Source organism: Pleurodeles waltl, chromosome 1_2, assembly GCF_031143425.1.
Source record: "Pleurodeles waltl isolate 20211129_DDA chromosome 1_2, aPleWal1.hap1.20221129, whole genome shotgun sequence".
NCBI classification, from domain to species: Eukaryota; Metazoa; Chordata; class Amphibia; order Caudata; family Salamandridae; genus Pleurodeles; species Pleurodeles waltl.
This window is the reverse complement of record NC_090437.1, coordinates 42,252,304-42,271,062: the sequence shown is the minus strand read 5'-3', so window position 1 is coordinate 42,271,062 and position 18,759 is coordinate 42,252,304. Positions and strand designations below refer to the sequence as shown.

Genomic DNA, 18,759 nt, shown 5'->3' with positions numbered 1-18,759 from the left:
CATTTTGCATTTTTGCTTGTTGTGAATAGATCTATGTCTGGTGTTCCCCACTTTTGAAAGTACTTTTGAAGTACTTGGGAGTGAATCTCCCATTCGTGTGTGTGTTGGTGATTTCTGCTTAGGAGATCTGCCAGCTGATTGTCTATCCCTGGAATATATTGTGCTAGTAGATGAATTTGATTGTGAATTGCCCATTTCCAAATTGTTTGGGCTAGAAGGGACAGTTGAGATGAATGTGTCCCACCCTGTTTGTTGAGGTAATACATGGTTGTGATGTTTCCTGTTTTTATGAGAACATTCTTCTGTTTGAGAAGAGGTTGAAACACTTTTAGGGCAAGAAATACAGCTAATAATTCTAATTGATTTATGTGTAGCTGTTTCTGTTTAGCATCCCATTGCCCTTGAATGGTCTGATTGTTGAGGTGAGCTCCCCAACCGATCACTGATGCGTCTGTTGTGATTATGGTCTGAGGCACAGGGTCTTGAAATGACCGCCCCTTCATTAGATTGCTTCAATTCCACCACTGAAGGGACACATGTGCTTGGCAGTGTGTCAACACTAGATCTTGAAGTTGACTGTGTGCCTGCGACCATTGTTGTGAGAGGCACTGTTGTAAGGGCCTCATGTTTAGTCTTGCATGTGGGACTATAGCTATGCAAGATGCCATAATTCCTAGAATCTTCATGATAAATCTTACGGTATATTGTTGATTTGGCTGTACGAGTGGTATGAGATTTTGGAAAGCGTGTATCCTTTGTATATTTGAATAAGCTAGGGCTTGTTGAGTATTTAGGATAGCACCTAGGTAAGGTTGTACTTGTGCTGGTTGAAGGTGTGATTTTTGGTAATTGAGAGTGAACCCTAGTGTGTGAAAAGTTTCTATCACGTCACGAGTGTGTTGTTGGCATTGTGTAAAATTGCTTGATTTTATTAGCCAATTGTCTAGATATGGAAAGACGTGGATGTGTTGTCTCGTTATGTAGGCTGCTACTACTGCTAGACACATTGTGAACACTCTTGGAGCTGTTGTTATGCCAAATGGCAACACCTTGAACTGGTAGTGTTTTCCTGGTATGACAAACCTTAGGTATTTTCTGTGAGCTGGATGGATGGGTATGTGGAAATATGCAACTTTGAGGTCTAAAGCAGTCATGTAATCTTGTTTTTGCAGTAGAGGAATGACATCTTGCAAAGTTACTATGTGAAAATGTTCTGACAGGATATAGATTGAGGGGCCTGCAGTCCAAGATGAGCCTGAGAGTGCCGTCTTTTTTGGTAACGAGGAAGTATAGTGAGTATACTCCTGTTCCTTGTTGAGAATGTGGAACCAATTCTATTGCTTGTTTTAATAGTAGAGATTGTACCTCTAGTTGTAACAGAACGCTGTGTTCTGGGGACAACTTGTGGTATCGTGGTGGAATATTTGGAGGGGTGGAGATTAATTCTAGGCAATAGCCATTGCATATAATTGATAATACCCAATTGTCTGTGATGATATTTTGCCAATGAGAGTGGAATTGCTGTAGTCTTCTCCCCACGAGAGATGTGTGGAGTGGAAGGGAGGGAAGAAAGTCACTGTTTAGGTTGTGTTGTGGTCTGCTTAGAGGTTTGGAAATTAACCTATGTTTTTTTAAATATTGTCCTCTATCGGACCCTCTAAACCCCCCTCTTTGATATTGGGTTTGTTGTCCCTGCTTTGTTTGGGAGGTGGAAGCATCCGAGGATTGTGGCTTAAAACTTCCTCTAAACTGGGGTCTGCGAAAGGAGCCTCTATATGGTGTGGTGTATAAAGCGCCCATTGCTTTTGCAGTATCTGAGTCCTTCCTCAGTTCCTCAATAGTGGTGTCTACTTCTGGGCCAAAGAGATGCTTTTTGTCAAAAGGCATAGTAAGTACTGCCTGATGAATTTCTGGTTTAAAACCAGAGGAGCGTAGCCATGCATGTCTTCTAATTGTGATGGCAGTATTGACACTCCTTGCAGCTGTATCAGCAGCATCGAGGGCAGATCTTATTTGATTATTGCTGATAGCATGTCCCTCTTCCACCACTTCCTGTGCTCTTTTTTGATGCTCCTTGGGAAATGCTGTATAAGATCTTGCATTTCATCCCAATGGGCACTGTCATACCTGGCTAGAAGTGCCTGAGAATTGGCAATTCTCCATTGGTTTGCTGCTTGTGTGGCAACTCTTTTCCCAGCTGCATGACATTTTCTACTTTTCTTATCAGGTGGAGGTGTGTCTCCTGATGACTGGCTGTTTGCCCTTTTCCTTGCCGCACTGACTACTACTGAGTCTGGAGGGACCTGAGGAGTGATATAGTCTGGGTCAGCAGGGGCAGGCTTATACTTTTTATCAATTCTAGGGGTGATGATCCTAGCTTTGACAGGTTTATTACAAATTTGGTCTGCATGTTTAACCATTCCTGGTAACATTGGGAGACACTGGTATCTGGAATGAGTAGAAGACAGTGTATTAAATAAAAAGTCTTCTTCCAATGGCTCAGAATGCATGGCTACTCCATGATAAGCTGCTGCCCTACATATTACTTGGGTGTATGGAGTGGTGTCTTCTGGAGGTTTCAATGGGTAAAGGTCTGGATCATTGTCCGGGATGGGATCAGGGTCATAGAGGTCCCATGGGTCTGTTGTATCTCCATGTGAGTATAAAGAATGTGTTGGAGAAGGCAATGGTGGTGGGCTATTCTGAGGTGAGAAAGAGAGCTGTGGAGAGTGAGGAGGAGAAGTATGGAGAGGTAGTGGCTTCTCGTTTTGTTTTTGCACCTTTGCCAGTGGTTGCATAGAGTCTAATTCCCCTTGGAAAGCCAGCTTTCTTTTGGTTTTTAAAAAAGGTGCAGTAATGATTCTTCCTGTCTCCTTATGAATACAGATTCTGGACTGTCTCTCATTCATAACCTGTAATATTGGTTCAATCTCAGCCTCTTCTTCAGAAGTCTTATGAGATTCCATGTTGGGCTTTGCAATTTGTATTAATTTGTTTGGAAAGTCCTTGTTCCTCTGTATATGAGGATTTTTTTGGCTCCGAGGCGTGTATCTTTTTTTGGTCCCCAAAAAGAAGTCAGATGTCTCGGCTCCAAAGCCGATTCCTGAATTTTAGACTCTGAAGAATGGGGTCTTCTACCGGAGTCTGAAGTGGTGCTTTTAATCGATTTACTCGACTCCGAGGTGGACGGAGGAGTGGCCTTTTTCAGCACTGATCCTGAAGGACGGTCGCTAGCATTTTTTTTTTCGGGCCGAACCATGGCCTTCTGGCAGTGGTACCCAAGGCCTTTGAATGTTTTTTCTGCAGGGGTGTAGGGGCAGACATACTCACATGCTGGTCAGCTGTGATGGGTCTATCGTCATCCAATTCTTATTCGGAATCAGTGTCTCGGATGGAGAATGCTGTCTGCGCCTGCTCTTCCTCCATGACGTTGAGGTGTTCGCAGCTTTTCAACGTCATTTCGAGTCATAGGGCTCTGTGATCTCTCGGGGTCTTCTTTGATCGAAATGATAGACAGGCCTCGCAATCTTCCTCCCGATGGTCTATAGAAAGGCACAAATTACAAACCAGGTGTTGGTCTGTATATGGGTACTTCACGTGGCATCGAGAGCAGAATCAGAATGGAGTCCGATCCATCAGGCTTTCCACACGGTAGGCCCGAATAAGCCTGAGTCAGGCGCATGCGCCCCAAAGGGCGAGATGAAGGTTTCGACAGTGCTATTGGTTCGATGCTAGATGGAAAACGCGATCAAAACAATACCAACGAATAAGAAGGTTTTCTGAGGTTTTCCGAATCGAAATCTCAGAGCGAGATGAAACACGTCCGAACCCAACCGCGGAAGAAAACAATCTAACAATGGAGTCGATGCCCATGAGCACTGTAACCGAGAGGAGGAGTCACTCGATCCCATGACTCCAAAAAAACTTGTTCAAAGAAAAACAACTTGTGTCGGTGTTGTGTAGATGTCGGAAGAGCTATGCATAGCATGTGAATCTGCAGCACTACATGCCACGAACATATATAGATATATATATATATATATTCACAAACACACACACACATGAATATATGCAGCCCTGGCGGATGGGGCCCCCAGGGCCTAATGAGGCTTAGGTGGTGGGGGCGTGCGGTTGGTTGGCTTTACATATGGTAATAAAAGACTTTACATTAAAAAAAAACTAGAAATTCACTGAAAAAACAAAGGTTAAAGTAATGTTATAGTAAGGTGTGGTAAAAAGATGTTTTGTTTAAAAAAACATAGAAATTGTTGTATTGAAAAAAACAAAATCTTAAATTGATGTTAAAGTTAGGTGATCATGTCAGTGATGACATTAACGTTTTGAATTTTAAAAAAACATAGATATTCACTGGTTCTAATAAGCAGATCAACGATAAATTGCGCCCTTTCATGCACTGCTTATTCACTGCTTATGGCCTCACATGTTACATCAATCATAACACATTCAATAACATAATTTATGACATCACTGATGACATCTCAATTGACACCATTGATAGTATCACTGATGACATCATCCAATGAATGTATTTGTTTATTTTATAATTTATATAGTGGCAGATGACTGCCTAATTTTGTACAGCTTTTGTCAGGCTAATGGGTGTAAGTGTTTGCAGAACACATGTCCTCCTAATGCATCATAGGTGTGTAGAGTTATTGTACATGTTGTAAATCTTTGTACTGAAGAGTAAGTCTGTGTGCTGGTGACAGTTGACAACTTCTGTTCAGCATGTTCCACACAAGCTTTTTGGTTCTGCAAAAAAGTTTCCAAAGATTCTACATAGTGTGTAAATTTCTAATGTTTGTGTACTTTAAGTTTGGTTTGCATAGGAAAAAATGAATAAAGTTGTTCTAACCATAACTCATTTTTAAGCTTTGTTTTTTTTCATTGAATTTCAAAGTTTTTTCTTTAATAATAAAAACATGTTTAAAATCGTAGAGTGAAGTGTTGTTGAGTGGGGTGTCATTAAGTAGAGTGCTAAGTGGACTGTCAGAGAGTACAGTGGAGTAAAGTGTCATAGAGTGGAATGTTGTACAGTGGAGAGTCATTGAATGGAGTAGAGTGGAGTGGAGTAGAGTGCCGTAAAATTGAATGGCATAAAGTGTAGTGGTGTAGAGCGGAGTGGCATAGAGGGGAATTGACTGGAGTGGCATAGAGTGGAACAGCAGACAATGTAGTGGCAAAGAGTTGAGTGACATATAGTGGAATGGTGTAGATTGGAAAGGCATACAGTGGAGTGGCACAGACTGCAGTGGCGTACAATAGAGTGGCATAGAGTGGAGTGGTATAGAGTTGAATTGCGTAGACTGAAGTGGTGAAGAATGGAGTAGAGTAGAATGAATTGGCGTAAACTGGAGTAGCATAGACTGGAGTGACAGAGTGGTGTAGAGCTGAGTGCTGTACAGTGGAATAGCGTAGAGTGGAGAGGCGTACAGTGCAGTTGTGTAGAGTGGAGTGCCATGGAGTTGAGAGGTGAAGAGTGGAGTGGCGTACAAGGGAATAGCATAGAGGGGAGTGGCATACAGAAGAGTGGTGTACAGTGGAATACCGTAGAGTGGAGTGGCATAGAGAGGCAGGTAGTGGAGTGGTGCAGAGATAAATATCATAGAGTGGCGAAGAGTTAAACAGAATAGAGTGAAGTGGAATAGAGTGGAGTGGCGTAGAGTTGAGTGGCGTAGTGTGACGTAGAATAACATGGAGTGGCATAGAGTGCAGTGTTGTATAGTTGAGTGACGTACAGTAGAGTGGGTTGATTGGAGTGGCATAGAGTGGAGTAACGTAGAGTGGAGTGGGTTAGAGTTGAGTGTCAGAGTTGAGTGGCGTAGAGTGGAATAAGATATAGTGGAGTGGCGTTGAGTGGAGTGGCGCTGAGTGGAGTGGTGTAGAGTGGAGTGGCATAGAGTGGAGTCGCAGCCAGTAGTGTGACAGAGTGGAGTGGCATTGGGTGGAACAACGTACAGTGGAGTGACTTACAGTACAGTGGCATAGAGTGGAGTAGAGTGGCACTAAGTGCCATAGCATAGAGTGGAGCCACGTTGAGTGGAGTAGAGCATACTCCCTCTCCCTAAGCCATTATAAGGCCCTTGGGACCCATCGCCTGGGGCCAAATGCATTTGGCGGAGGGGGGTATGTGGCTGCACTCCCCAAGCCACGGTACGACCACAGAGGCCCCATCCCCGGGTCCTGCTGCATTTTATTTTGGGGAGGTAAGTGTGGGAACACCCTATCCAATCCATGGTATGGCCCTGGGGACCCAATCCTTCAAGGCTCAGTTTAACGTTGTTTTCCCAAGGAGCCCGTCTCCCGGGACACTGGTTCCCTGCCCACGAAAGTGCACAAAAAAACATCAAAAATGGGGCTTGTGCCTGCATGGCCACATGAAATGGGGCTGCTTGGACGGAACGGACCCCATGTGGCCCCCAACCCAAAAAAATAGCTAAGGAAGTGAAGTGGGTCTAAGACAGCTACAATTTTTTTTCAAAAAAAACAAAAAAATACAAAAATAAGGGGAAAAAATGTATGGCGGCCCGCTCATTTATTATTTACTGCTCATGCTAAAGAGAGCCCGTAATACCTGGCAAGGGCACCACCACAGTAACTATAACTCGCGCCCTCACTGTACACTGCTTGTACCCTCACATATTAAACCACTCATGCAATGTTTAGTGTCTACATTGATGACATCCCTAATGACATCTGAAATTACATCATTGATAAGAACACTGCATGGAGGGGGCTCGAGGTATAGTTACGTAAGATAACTTAAGAGATCAGGGGTTTTGTTAGTTTAAAACGTTATTTTTAAACTGGATTTGTCACCTAACTATAATGCCCCTTTTACCTTTATTTCTGCAGTGAATATTTTATATAAATATGTCCAATGACCAGGCCTTGCGCCCAACCCTCCGTGTGTGGGCAATCCCTTCTGCAGAAAACCTTTGGCTGTGGGAAGCGTTGGTTGGGTTCAGGCCATGGTATACGGACTGACCACATCTACTGGAGTCAGATACCCAGGTCCACAAAATAATGAATGCCTGAGTTAGGTCTGGTTTGCATGTCCCTTATTATGGACACACAAATTATCTGCAATTGCCATAGGCGAAAAAGTGCTAAAGTGAGTACACTAAAATTCTTCATATGGGCAGAAATCTCTCCTAACTTTATGAGTCAGACATGTATTTCCGCAAACAATTTGAACTGTAGCCTAAACGAAATGAAACAGCTGAATTATGAAAACAAAGCAAACAACAAATGTAAAACGCTGTTTAAAGAAATAAGCAAATCCTTCTCCTTTCAGGAAAACCTGGGATTTAGCAAACACAAATGAGCAAATGTTATACTGTAAACATGCGCTTCACTAAAGCCCAAGCTACAAAGTCTTTGCACAAAATTGATGAAGTTTCGCCGGCTTCTTATCCTGGTTGTTGCCTTAAGAGATGGTTGGCAGAATGACATCACATTTTCCCGTTGCATTTACAGGCTCTGTGAAGGCACATTTGAATCTGTTTCACTTCTGATCTATATCTCTTTCCAAATACTAGAAGATCGATACATTTTGCCGAGACTCGGGATTAGTACTGCGATAGATTGGCATTTGATTAGTCATTTAACAAAATGTACTGATATAAAATTGTCAGAATTAAACAATGCACTCCTACTCTCTACACTAAGTTTGTAAACTAGAGTGAGTGCAGATTTTTTTAAAACGAAATGCACCTCACTCTCTTATTTTAATGGAAATTCGTAGCAGGTATGATTTAATTGTTTTGTTCTTGGAAATATGTTCTGCTGTCTGTTTTTCCTTTGTTTTAACGTTTGTATTGATATTGTGATTATGTTAAATGATCTATAATATAGAATTAACTTGGTTGACAAAATAATACTCCTATCAGGAATCATACATAACTTTCTCAGTAATTTGTGGTTCTGCTGAACCTCTGTCTTTAAAAACTGAGGTTCGGTTCTAGGTGTCTTAGTAGTCTTTAAAACTGTGGTACTGCCACCCCTTCATTCTGCATCCATAGCGCTCGTCCAGATCTCCAGTGAAATGTGTGATGCAGTGGGTCAGCAATGAATAGTCCTATGAGTGGTTGTGAGAGAACCATATTGCATAACCACAAATAATCTGTGTATATCCACCTGTGGACAACTTTGGCTCCATGCCTGCAGGTATGTAAGGTCCTGACAGAACCCACGCCATGATTCAATCCCATGGCCCATCTCACCCACACAAGGGGCTTTTTGGTGGTGGCTTGCCTTGCTTCACCCCCTTACTGCCTCACAAGAAAGCAGTGTATCTGAGTTCCGTATAGCTTCTTTTCCTCTCCAGCCTGGTTGGGGTTGTATGCAGAGTCCAGGGACATACAACACTATTAGAATCTGACTACCAAAGACTTCATTCAAGTAGTACTAGCTTGCTCCGACCATGGGTCTACAAGCTTTGGGTCATGTCTCTCAGGAAGACCTATCCCAGGCTGGACCCCACCACAGAGAACCATAAATGGATGTTTCTTCAAATCAAGCCCACCACTAACGTGTAAGCACAGAAAACACCAGACTCCTCCATGCACACATACCATGCTCTGCCCATGCATCCCACAGACCTATACTGTCCTCATCATAATGTCTGTCAAACTTCAGGGCACACTAAATTTGGTACCCTCCGGGACTGCTTGCAGGACAACAGCACTTACAGTCATACACAAACATGATATTTGGTTTCCAGATACCATCACACACTTTCCTGTGGGACACTGTTTCCTATAAAATTATGATGGTGATAACATGCCAGATGACCTCTCCCCCAGGCCACCCCACCCCACGTTCATGCACCCCTCTTGCATCGAGAGTGTCCGCAAGTTTCAAAGCAGATGGTACACAGATAGGACCAACCCTCTGAGTGTGCATCAAAATGTTCCTGTATGCTTAATGCTGTGTATGCCATTTCCCCTCACTCTCTCACCTGACTTTGAGGTTCGTTTAGAGTGCTTGATAAGCTGCTACAATAGCAGAGACGCCACGTCTGCTGGCCATGCAGTACCCCGCCCACTACATCTAAAGTCCCCCGATTTTGTGGCCTATTATTTTTTATGAAAGTACTTCCATGTAGGTGGCAGATTCATTTTCAGCAGAAATGTGAATGCCAACTGGTCCGCTATGACACCATGACGGGCGTGTTCAAGTGTTTGTTTCTGAAACAAACTCCCAATGCTGGAGATTGTTTCATAAAACGAAATGAGCAATGACCCTACGGTGCAAGATATTGATTAGGGCTTGAACTGGGTGTCTATCTTTGTTTTGGCGAGCTGCAATGAGTGGCTCAAGAAATGCCAAACAGTACAGCTGTTCCATCAGTGATTGAAAGGACTGAGCACTGAAAATGGGTTAACCTTGGGCTGAGGATTTTTCATTCTTCAACAGCTTTCAGATTTAAAATATAAAAACAGCCTACCAGACTGATCACTGAAATAAGGCATGAATTGTTAGACTGGAAGGAGGCAAACGCACACTTGAATTTGGTTTGGTTTCTCTAACTCCAGAACTTCTAAATGAAATATACAAGGAGTGTACCTTACTGAAACTCTATTGGAAGTCTAAAAGCTCAGCGCGATCAAGGATGTCGTCCTGAACGATGGGATTCATGAATCCATTTTAGATAATGTTCAATGGTATAAACTTCAACATAAACGTGACACTGTCTTGTTATAAGCACTATGTGAATTCACTAAGAACCATTGAAAATAATTAGTGATGGGCTGCAAATTAAATTGTATTCAGAGGGCAGGCACTTGCAAATAATGCTGATTCTAACTATATGGGCCCAAATATTTCCTTTACCTTGAGGATGGATTTTTAATAAAGCCTGTGTCAACAAAGACAGGACAGAGACATGTCGTTTTGATTCCATCCATTCTCAAAGCAGCGAGTTCGTCTGTTAGAGACCGATGAAAACCAACCGCAGCATGTTTGGAGGAGCTGAAAAAGAAACAAATCAAATTAAACTCAATTAATAGCTTGAAAGGCACTTTCTTCATGCAGATGTCTACTGCCCCACAAATTATCTTCTGGTGCTGTATTTCTGAAAGCTGGCTCAGAGACACAGCATAAAGGGAAGCTTAGCTTGGAGAGGGGAGGCACACAAACGAAAAGGGCCAAGCATCATTATGAGACTGGAATTTCTGGGTAGTATATTTGAGTTTAAATACTGTAAGTGGTGTTGGCCTATTATCAGATTTGTGTGTGTGGCATGTGATCAGTTAGGAGAGCTCCGGTATGGCTGTGCATATATAAGGCTCTGAGCACAATGGTAAGTCATTTTGACCACTTGTATTCTGCAAAATCTAGCAAATGCGAGACCATGAACGTATTTGTCTCAGGTCTTCCAGGCACTGAACAGTACTCTTAAGGGTTGTAATAAATGAGGTTTTTGGTTGATGGGGTGGGGGGGGGGGGGGGCGTAAACCGTTCTCAAGCAACAACTAGAATCCTTGCCACAAAAGTCACTAAATTAGCCTGTGCCAGAACTTAATTTGTAAATAAAAATGTGCTGGTGCTCAGAATTCTCCTCTGAAACACGCAGCTGCTGCAATTAAATGCGTGAGCACAGACTACTGAGGCAGCGTAATCCTGAAGCCCTCTCAGGCCTCTTCAATCCATATACAGCCACTCCTTGCCCCTTCAGCTCACTCCTGCAGCTTTCTGCACTCTCCCATTGTGACGCTTTTTCGTTTTTCTCTTCCTCCGTCTTTCCCATGTGTGCCTTTTGCTCGCACCAAATGCTAGAGGCAGAAGAATTAGTACCGGTGCACAGCACCGGAAACAACAAGCACAAATTAAGCACTGGCCTGTGCTAAACCATCTGGTACCTTGGCACAAAAGAAGTCAGGCTTATCTTAGAGGCATTATGTTAAGTCTTGATGCAGCACACAAACAGTAATTAAGTGAAAACACAACACAAGAAAAAATGCGTGCCAATTTCGAAAAATAGGATACAATAAGACAAATAAGAATAAATAAATCCAATCATTAGAACCAAAGTTATACATTTTTAAAGTTTTAAATGAAAAATATAACCTAAAAGATCAAGGTGCCAACCATTGGTATCTGATCGAGCAAGACGGGAGCAAAATCAAAAGTTAAAGCTGACCGAGATGAGTGCCGTTTGGCTACAACAGGTAGGCTGGGCCCAGCTTACCTTCAGACTTGATTTTTTTTTGGGAGAAACGTTCCTGTGAAGGTAAAGATCAGCGGGGCAAGGTAGCAAGTCGTGTCTAAGAAAGAGGCATCATCTTCAGGGAGCCGCTGGACAGAGATACAGTGAAAATTTCTACTTTCAGACTTTGTCACTTATTTGGAAGCCGAAGATCCTGTGTGGGATGAAGCTATAGGCTGCAGCTATTGAGGGCTCCACAAGGCTGGATACCTTCGGCGAGAGGTCTTGCTGAACAGGATTTGCTGCGGATAAGAAGAATGTAGCAGGATCTACTGTAAAGGCAGGCCAACTGGCAATGCACCTTGGATGGATCAGCTGGCAGTTAGGTCCCAGTCTTCTGTCGGTTCTTCTGCCACTTTTTGGTGGAAATTCTTCTAAGTCCCAACTTTTAGGGCTAGGAAGAAGTAGCACCTCTAACACCACTTCCAAAGATCCAGGACTGGGCGGGGCACCACTTGGAAGGTTAGGCCTCACCCCAGCAGAGGCAAGGTGCAGGGCTCAAAGCTTCTGGTGCTTGTTATTTCCCTATAGCTCACAAAAGAGGCCATCCAAATAGCCCTTGGAGTCACTCTGGCAGTACGAGGTTCAAGCAGCAAGGCAAGCCTCAAGCAGCAGAGCAGTCCTCTGGGAATCAAGGCAAGCCTCGAGAAGCAGAGTAGTCTTCTGGTAGCAGCAAGGCTGTCCTCTGAGGTACAAGGCAGTCCTCAAGCAGCAGGCAAGAAAGTCCTGTGGGGGTCCAAGGCAATCTTCTGATGGCCTCTTCTGGTTCAGGAGTGTACTGAAAAGTTGGTCTCAGAATCCAATATTTACGCCTGGTGGCAACCGTTGAAGTGAGGAAAACGTCTAAGCTAACCCCAACATCTCGTTCTGGAAAGTTCCTACCTTTCCCTGCTAAGGATCCAAGAAGTCTAGAGTCACAAAAGACTGGTGATAGGTTTCTTTGTATGTGCTAGAGGCAGCCACTACTGAAATGCAAGTGGGACAGGCAACAGTTCTGCCTCCACCCATCCTTTCAGGATGGCCCATTGAGCCCAGACCTACACCCTATTGTCTCATTGTCTGGGAGGAATACACAAAGCCTAACAGCAGGGTCATGTGACTCAGGACACTGGCAGCGGGCACCAAACAGTTAGGACAAGAAAATGCCACCCTTCTATAAGTGGCATTTTCAGAATTCTGACATAGAATACGATGGTACCATTAAAGAGGACTTTAAATTACAATTTCGTTAAGACCAAACTTGCCTTCTCTATCTGTTATCAATCTAACATTAGCACTTACTAAATGTAATGAGATACTCCAATGTTATCCTAGGGGAGAGGTTGTCCTTAAAGTAGTGATAAATGAATTTAGGAGTTTTAACTACCAGGACATGTAAAACTTAAAAACACTTGTCCCACATTTTAAATACAATGGACTCTACCCTGTAGTCTGTTTGGACCCAACTTAGGGGTCACTTATATGTATTAAAAAGAAAGGTTTAGGCCTGAAAAAAGGTTTATTTTGCCTGGTCGAATTGCCAGTTTAAATCTGCACTGCATGCTGATATGGCAGACCTGAGACATGTCCTAAAGTGCTACTTCAGAGGGTGGCACAACAAGTGCTGCAAGCCCACTAGTAGCATTCATTTTACAGTCCTGGGGTACATGTAGTATCACTTTACTAGGGACGTTTAAGTAAATTAAATGTGCCACTCAGGTGTAGGCCAATTTTACAATTTTTTAGGGAGGGGCACAAGCACTTTAGTACTAGTAAAATGAATAGAGCCCAAATTCCAGCAAAACAAATCCAGAAAACAGGGGGGAGTGGAGGAAGTGAAGGCTAAATGTTTGGGGGTGACCCTGCAGAAAGCGCCAAGCCAAACAAGGGCGGAGAGAACTTTTCACAAATTCTTGATATTATGGTAAAACAGGGATGTTGTTGGATGGCTCTTTCGATACCCTGTAGCCGACTGCACAATTATTCTTAGTAGGAATGTGAGGTAATGGACATTTTTGTTCATGTCATTGAAAACAGAAAAAAAATCAAAAGAGTTTCCTGAGAAAGCTACCTTCTCTGAGACAGTCCAGATTGCTTTGTATGATTCCACCTTTAAAGCAATAGATGTGGGGTGAGAATCATGCTCTGTTGATCCTTTGATGCATCCTACTGAGGGTCAGCCTCTCTGGCTGATGTGATAAACTGGTGTGGAGATTATTGAATCTCAGTACTGGGAATTTTGAGGCACCTATCACACATGCAGATGATCCTTAAGAAGAAAATGTGCAATTTTGGGTCTCGCTTTCAAGCAAAGTTCATACTCTGGTATGTCCTGGAATTTCTCAATTACAACATAAAGGTTGAATTCATAGAAATCCCCAATACTGTTCTTCCCCTTGTGGCCAAACTTTGGACCACTGTCAGGGCTGGTGTGCATTCATCGTCTTGCTTTAGCAGCTTGTGTTCATTCCAATTATCTTCATAGATAGCACACTCCTCTAAAACCCCATTTTCATTCCTCTGCGGCTCATGCTTATAGTGTCTACGGAATTTTTAAATGTCAATACAATTTTATTTTAGATTCTCGAATCTAAACAATGAAATAACACTTAGGGGGTCATTACAACATTGGCGGTAAAAGCCACTTACCGCCGTGCAGAAGACCGCCAACACACCGCCGCGGCTGCGGAATTCCACCACAGCTATTATGACCCACAGCTCGGAATCCGACAAAATCCAGACACCCACACAAGACCGCCCCACCAAAGGTCAGTGATAAACATGCGAAATCAAAACCTCCACCGTCACGCCAATAGAAATACACCCACACTATCACGACCCACGAATCCACGCGGCAGTCTTTCAACCGCGGTACACACCACCGAGCTCAAAATACACACACATCTCCAAAACACCACCACATTGGACAATTCGAAATACACACACCTGATACACATACACACACCACTCCCACACACCCATTACAATATAAAACACACACCCATATCACCCACAACCCCCCACAACAAAAAATTCTGAAATAAGGCCAGAGAGAGACACCACCATCCACAAACTAGCAGCCACAGGCACTCAACACCATCACCCACACTACTTCCACACACAAAACACCACACACCACTACACATCACCACACTTATCACCACATACACCACCCCACACATCACCTACACCACCCCATGGTACGGCAAAGACACCCCAGGTTCTAGGAGGAGGAGCTCAGGGTCATGGTGGAGGAAATCGTCCGGGTAGAGCCACAGCTATTTGGAGCACAGGTGCAGCACGCCTCAATTGCAAGGAAGATGGAGCTATGGAGAAGAATAGTCGACAGGGTCAACGCAGTGGGACAGCACCCAAGAAATCGGGACGACATCAGGAAGAGGTGGAACGACCTACGGGGGAAGGTGTGTTCCGTGGTCTCAAGACACCACATCGCGGTACAGCGGACTGGCGGCGGACTCGCACCTCCTCCCCGACAACTAACAACATGGGAGGAGCAGGTCTTGGAGATTCTGCATCCTGAGGGCCTCGCAGGAGTCGGTGGAGGAATGGACTCTGGTAAGTCAAATCTTAACTTTCATATCCCCCAACCTACCTGCATGCTATCACAGACCCCCACCCTCGCCCCCTCCCCTATCATTCCAACTCCTCACAAATGTCCCAACATCACAAACCACACATCCCAACACCAAGCCCTGCATGCAGCAACAAAGCATGGACACCCATCACTAAAGCATACCCACTGCACATACCCATAACACCCCTCTCAACCATCATCACACAAGCCCCCACACAGGAATGCTAGCACTGGGGTACACAGTCACCCACCCATTGCACACCATGACACACACAGATGCAATAATCATGCTTTTACACCCCTGCAGGACCACTACCCAACGTCACCAGACAGGAGGGTCCAGACATCTCCACCCCACCCACTGACGAGGCCCACAGTGATGACAGCAGCTCTGTCCAACTGGATCCAGATGACCAGCCCGGACCATCGTGGGCCTCGGACAGTTGGTTACCCACACCCAGTCACAGGCCACCACAGACCTTCCACCCTCTGGTAACACCAGCACAGCACCCACCCAGCAGGCCCATACCTCCGTCCCCAGGACACGTCAATCAGCTGTGTGTCCACCGCTACAGGGAACCCAGGATAACCCAACACCCCAACAACAACAGGGACCTGGGGGCAGTGGTAGTGGGCACACGGTCCAGGGGACGAAGGCCCAGGAACACAGGGGAACTGGGAGAGCTGCTGTGCGACAGGGGGCGGACAGGCCAAGGGAACCCTCTCTCCACGAGGCCCTCTCCTCCATCATAGGAGCATACCACCACTCCCAGGAGACGATGGCAACGGTCCTGGCCAAGTTTCAGGAGGAACAGTATTTGGGGTTCAGGGAGGAACTCAGAACCATCAACTCCACCCTGGGCACCATCGTAGGGGTGCTGAAGGAAATACTTAACACCAGGAGGGACACTGTGGCACTCCAAGGGGCCCCTGACACTAGCATGGACGATGAACTGCCCACCACCTCTGCCGGCGCTAGTGGACAGGAGGCATCGCCACAGGACCACCACACCAGCACCCCACCCCCTGCAGATGGAGAACCACCCCGCAAACAGTCCCTGAGATCCAGTAACAGGACAGAGCACGATGCCAAGACCCCCGCCAAGAAATGAGACCACCCTGATTGTCATCCCACTGTCCCACTTTGTAACCCTGTCCATATTGAAACTGCCCCAGCTCCACTTCCTATGCCCATATGGGCAATGCACCTGTGAGACTAATAGACTGGACTCTGCCATGGACATTCCTCCGCCATCACCCCTGACCATTTAACTTCCCCCTCCAATATTTTGTATTTAAATAAACACCCTTGAATCACAAAACAATCTGGAGTCAGTCTGTGATTTAGAAAATGTGTATTAGCAATTACAGTGGCAAAATGCTCTTTCAAATGTAATGTCAACATACCTATGTCACACATCTCAAGTCCTTGAGGAATGTAAGCAGCTGACACACGTTGGAAACCACACCTGTGGAATCGTAAGGGGAAATGTACAACTCAGTTACCATATACTGGTAGAAATCGACAGACAGGATAGAGGTAGAAGTGTGAAAGTACTTGTAGTAGGCAGGAATGTGTTCTCACCTGTGTGTCACTGGAAATATTGCTGGATAGCTGAGTCCCTGTTGTCAATGTCTTCTTCCTCTGCTTCCTCCTCATCACTGTCCACAGGCTCCACAGCTGCAACAACACCGTCATCTGGACCATCCTCCTGCAGAAAAGGCACCTGTCGTCGCAAAGCCAAGTTGTGAAGCATACAGCAGGCCACGATGATCTGGCACACCTTCTTTGGTGAGTAGAATAGGGAACCACCTGTCATATGGAGGCACCTGAACCTCCCCTTCAGGAGGCCGAAGGTCCGTTCGATCACCCTCCTAGTCCGCCCAGGTGCCTCACTGTAGCGTTCTTCTGCCCTTGTCCTGGGATTCCTCACTGGGGTCAGTAGCCATGACAGGTTGGGGTAAACAGAGTCCCCTAATAGCCACACCCGGTGCCTCTGGAGTTGACCCATCACATAAGGGATGCTGTTATTCCGCAGGATGTAGGCGTCATGCACTGAACCAGGGAACACAGCATTTACCTGGGAGATGTACTGGTCTGCCAAACATATCATCTGTACATTCATGGAATGATATCTCTTCCGGTTCCTGTACACCTGTTCACGCCTGTGGGGGGGGACCAGAGCTACATGGGTCCCATCAATGGCACCGATGATGTTGGGGATATGTCCAAGGGCATAGAAGTCACTTTTAACTGCAGCCAAATCCTCCACCTGAGGGAAAACGATGTAGCTCCACATGTGTTTCAGAAGGGCAGACAACAATCTGGACAACACGTTGGAAAACATAGGCTGGGACATCCCTGATGCCATGGCCACTGTTGTTTGAAATGACCCACTTGCAAGGAAATGTAGCACTGATAGCACCTGCACTTGAGGGGGGATCCCTGTGGGATGGCGGATTGCTGACATCAGGTCAGGCTCCAACTGGGCACACAGTTCCTGGATAGTGGCAAGGTCAAACCTGTAGGTGATGATCAAATGTCTTTCCTCCATTGTCGACAGGTCCACCAGCAGTCGGTACACAGGAGGATTCCGCCATCTCCTCACATGTCCCACTAGATGGTGCCTAGGAATGACAACAGCAACCACAGAGTCAAACAACTCAGAGGTATGTACCCACAGTCTACACAGAACACCATTCATACACAAAATCTGGCCTTTATTTGTGTTGTGCGACAAGGCCTAGGTATGTGTGACGCCATTGGTAATTAGGGCATGTGGGCCCCCGAAATGGCGGCTGCCTGACCTGTAAAGTGGGACAATGAGATGTGAGGTAACTGCGCTGGCTTCTACATCGTCGCGGTAGGCGGTCGAAGACCGCGGCGCAATGCTGCAATGGTTAACATTGGACCCTATGGGTCCCAGGAGCCAATGACGCACCACCGCGGACATGACGGCCGCGTACGTGACCGCCATTTTCTATCTGTTCAATCACTCGATACCTGATCTTCGACAGGAGAGGACCTACACTGTAAATGCTGCTGTGACCTCGGTCTGGAAGAGACAATGGCTCGTGCATCTGGGGAAAGGTCCCCTGCCTTCACTGCAGAGGAGTTGGAGAAGCTCGTGGACGGGGTCCTCCCCCAGTACACGCTACTCTATGGTCCTCCAGACCAACAGGTAAGTACACAGGGAGCATGTTGTATGGGCTATGCCTGTGTGGAGAGGGCTAGTTGTAAGAAGGAAGGGGGCATAGTTCTGCATGCATGATGGAATATGAATGCATGTGCCACAAGGCAAGGGTAGGGATGTGGGCCACTCACTTAGACGGGGCAGTTGTTAATGACTTCTCTTCTTCCCCTGTACATTTCATGTAGGTCAGCGCCCACCAGAAGAAAGATATTTGGCGTGCCATCGCCAAGGACGTCCGGACCCTGGGGGTCAACCACAGACGGAGCACCCACTGCCGGAAGAGATGGGAGGACATTCGCCGTTGGAGCAAGAAGACGGCGGAGGCTCAGCTGGGGATGGCCTCCCAACGTGGGAGGGGTGCCCGTCGAACCATGACCCCCCTGATGTTCCGGATCCTGGCGGTGGCTTACCCTGAGTTGGATGGGCGCTTGAGGGCATCACAGCAGACACAAGGGGGTGAGTACAACATCATTCAGTGGACTTTGCGTGCAGTGAAGGTGTCTGGGTGGGGGAGGGAGGAGGTCTGTGGGTTTCCCTAGGCCAGGGCGAGTTCCGTAGGCTAGGACCCTCCGTAATGCAGGCCATGTGGCACCCCAGCCCACCTCTGTAGAGTGCCAAGTACAGGTATTCATGCCCCTGTGTCATCTATGTGTGCAGATGTCGTCCATAGACTTGTAGGCCATATCCCAGGAATTGCATCTGTAGAGCACAACAGCGCGACGTAGTGCAGGGGGCTACTGTGTCTGTATTGTCTGCCA

The 18,759-nt window shown here is 45.8% G+C and overlaps 1 protein-coding gene across 2 annotated transcripts in view; it reads right to left on the bottom strand.

Moving 5' to 3' along the window:
* The window catches only part of LOC138296679 (17-beta-hydroxysteroid dehydrogenase 13-like), a 431,070-nt gene that overhangs the window by 180,018 nt on the left and 232,293 nt on the right, over positions 1-18,759 (bottom strand). The window contains exon 5 of one of the 2 annotated variants that reach the window (XM_069236032.1): positions 9,859-9,996. The exons of the other annotated variant lie outside the window; for it this stretch is intronic. Coding sequence (XP_069092133.1) covers positions 9,859-9,996 — 138 coding nt within the window. The remainder of the gene's footprint in view (positions 1-9,858; positions 9,997-18,759) is intronic. 2 annotated transcript variants of the gene reach the window in all.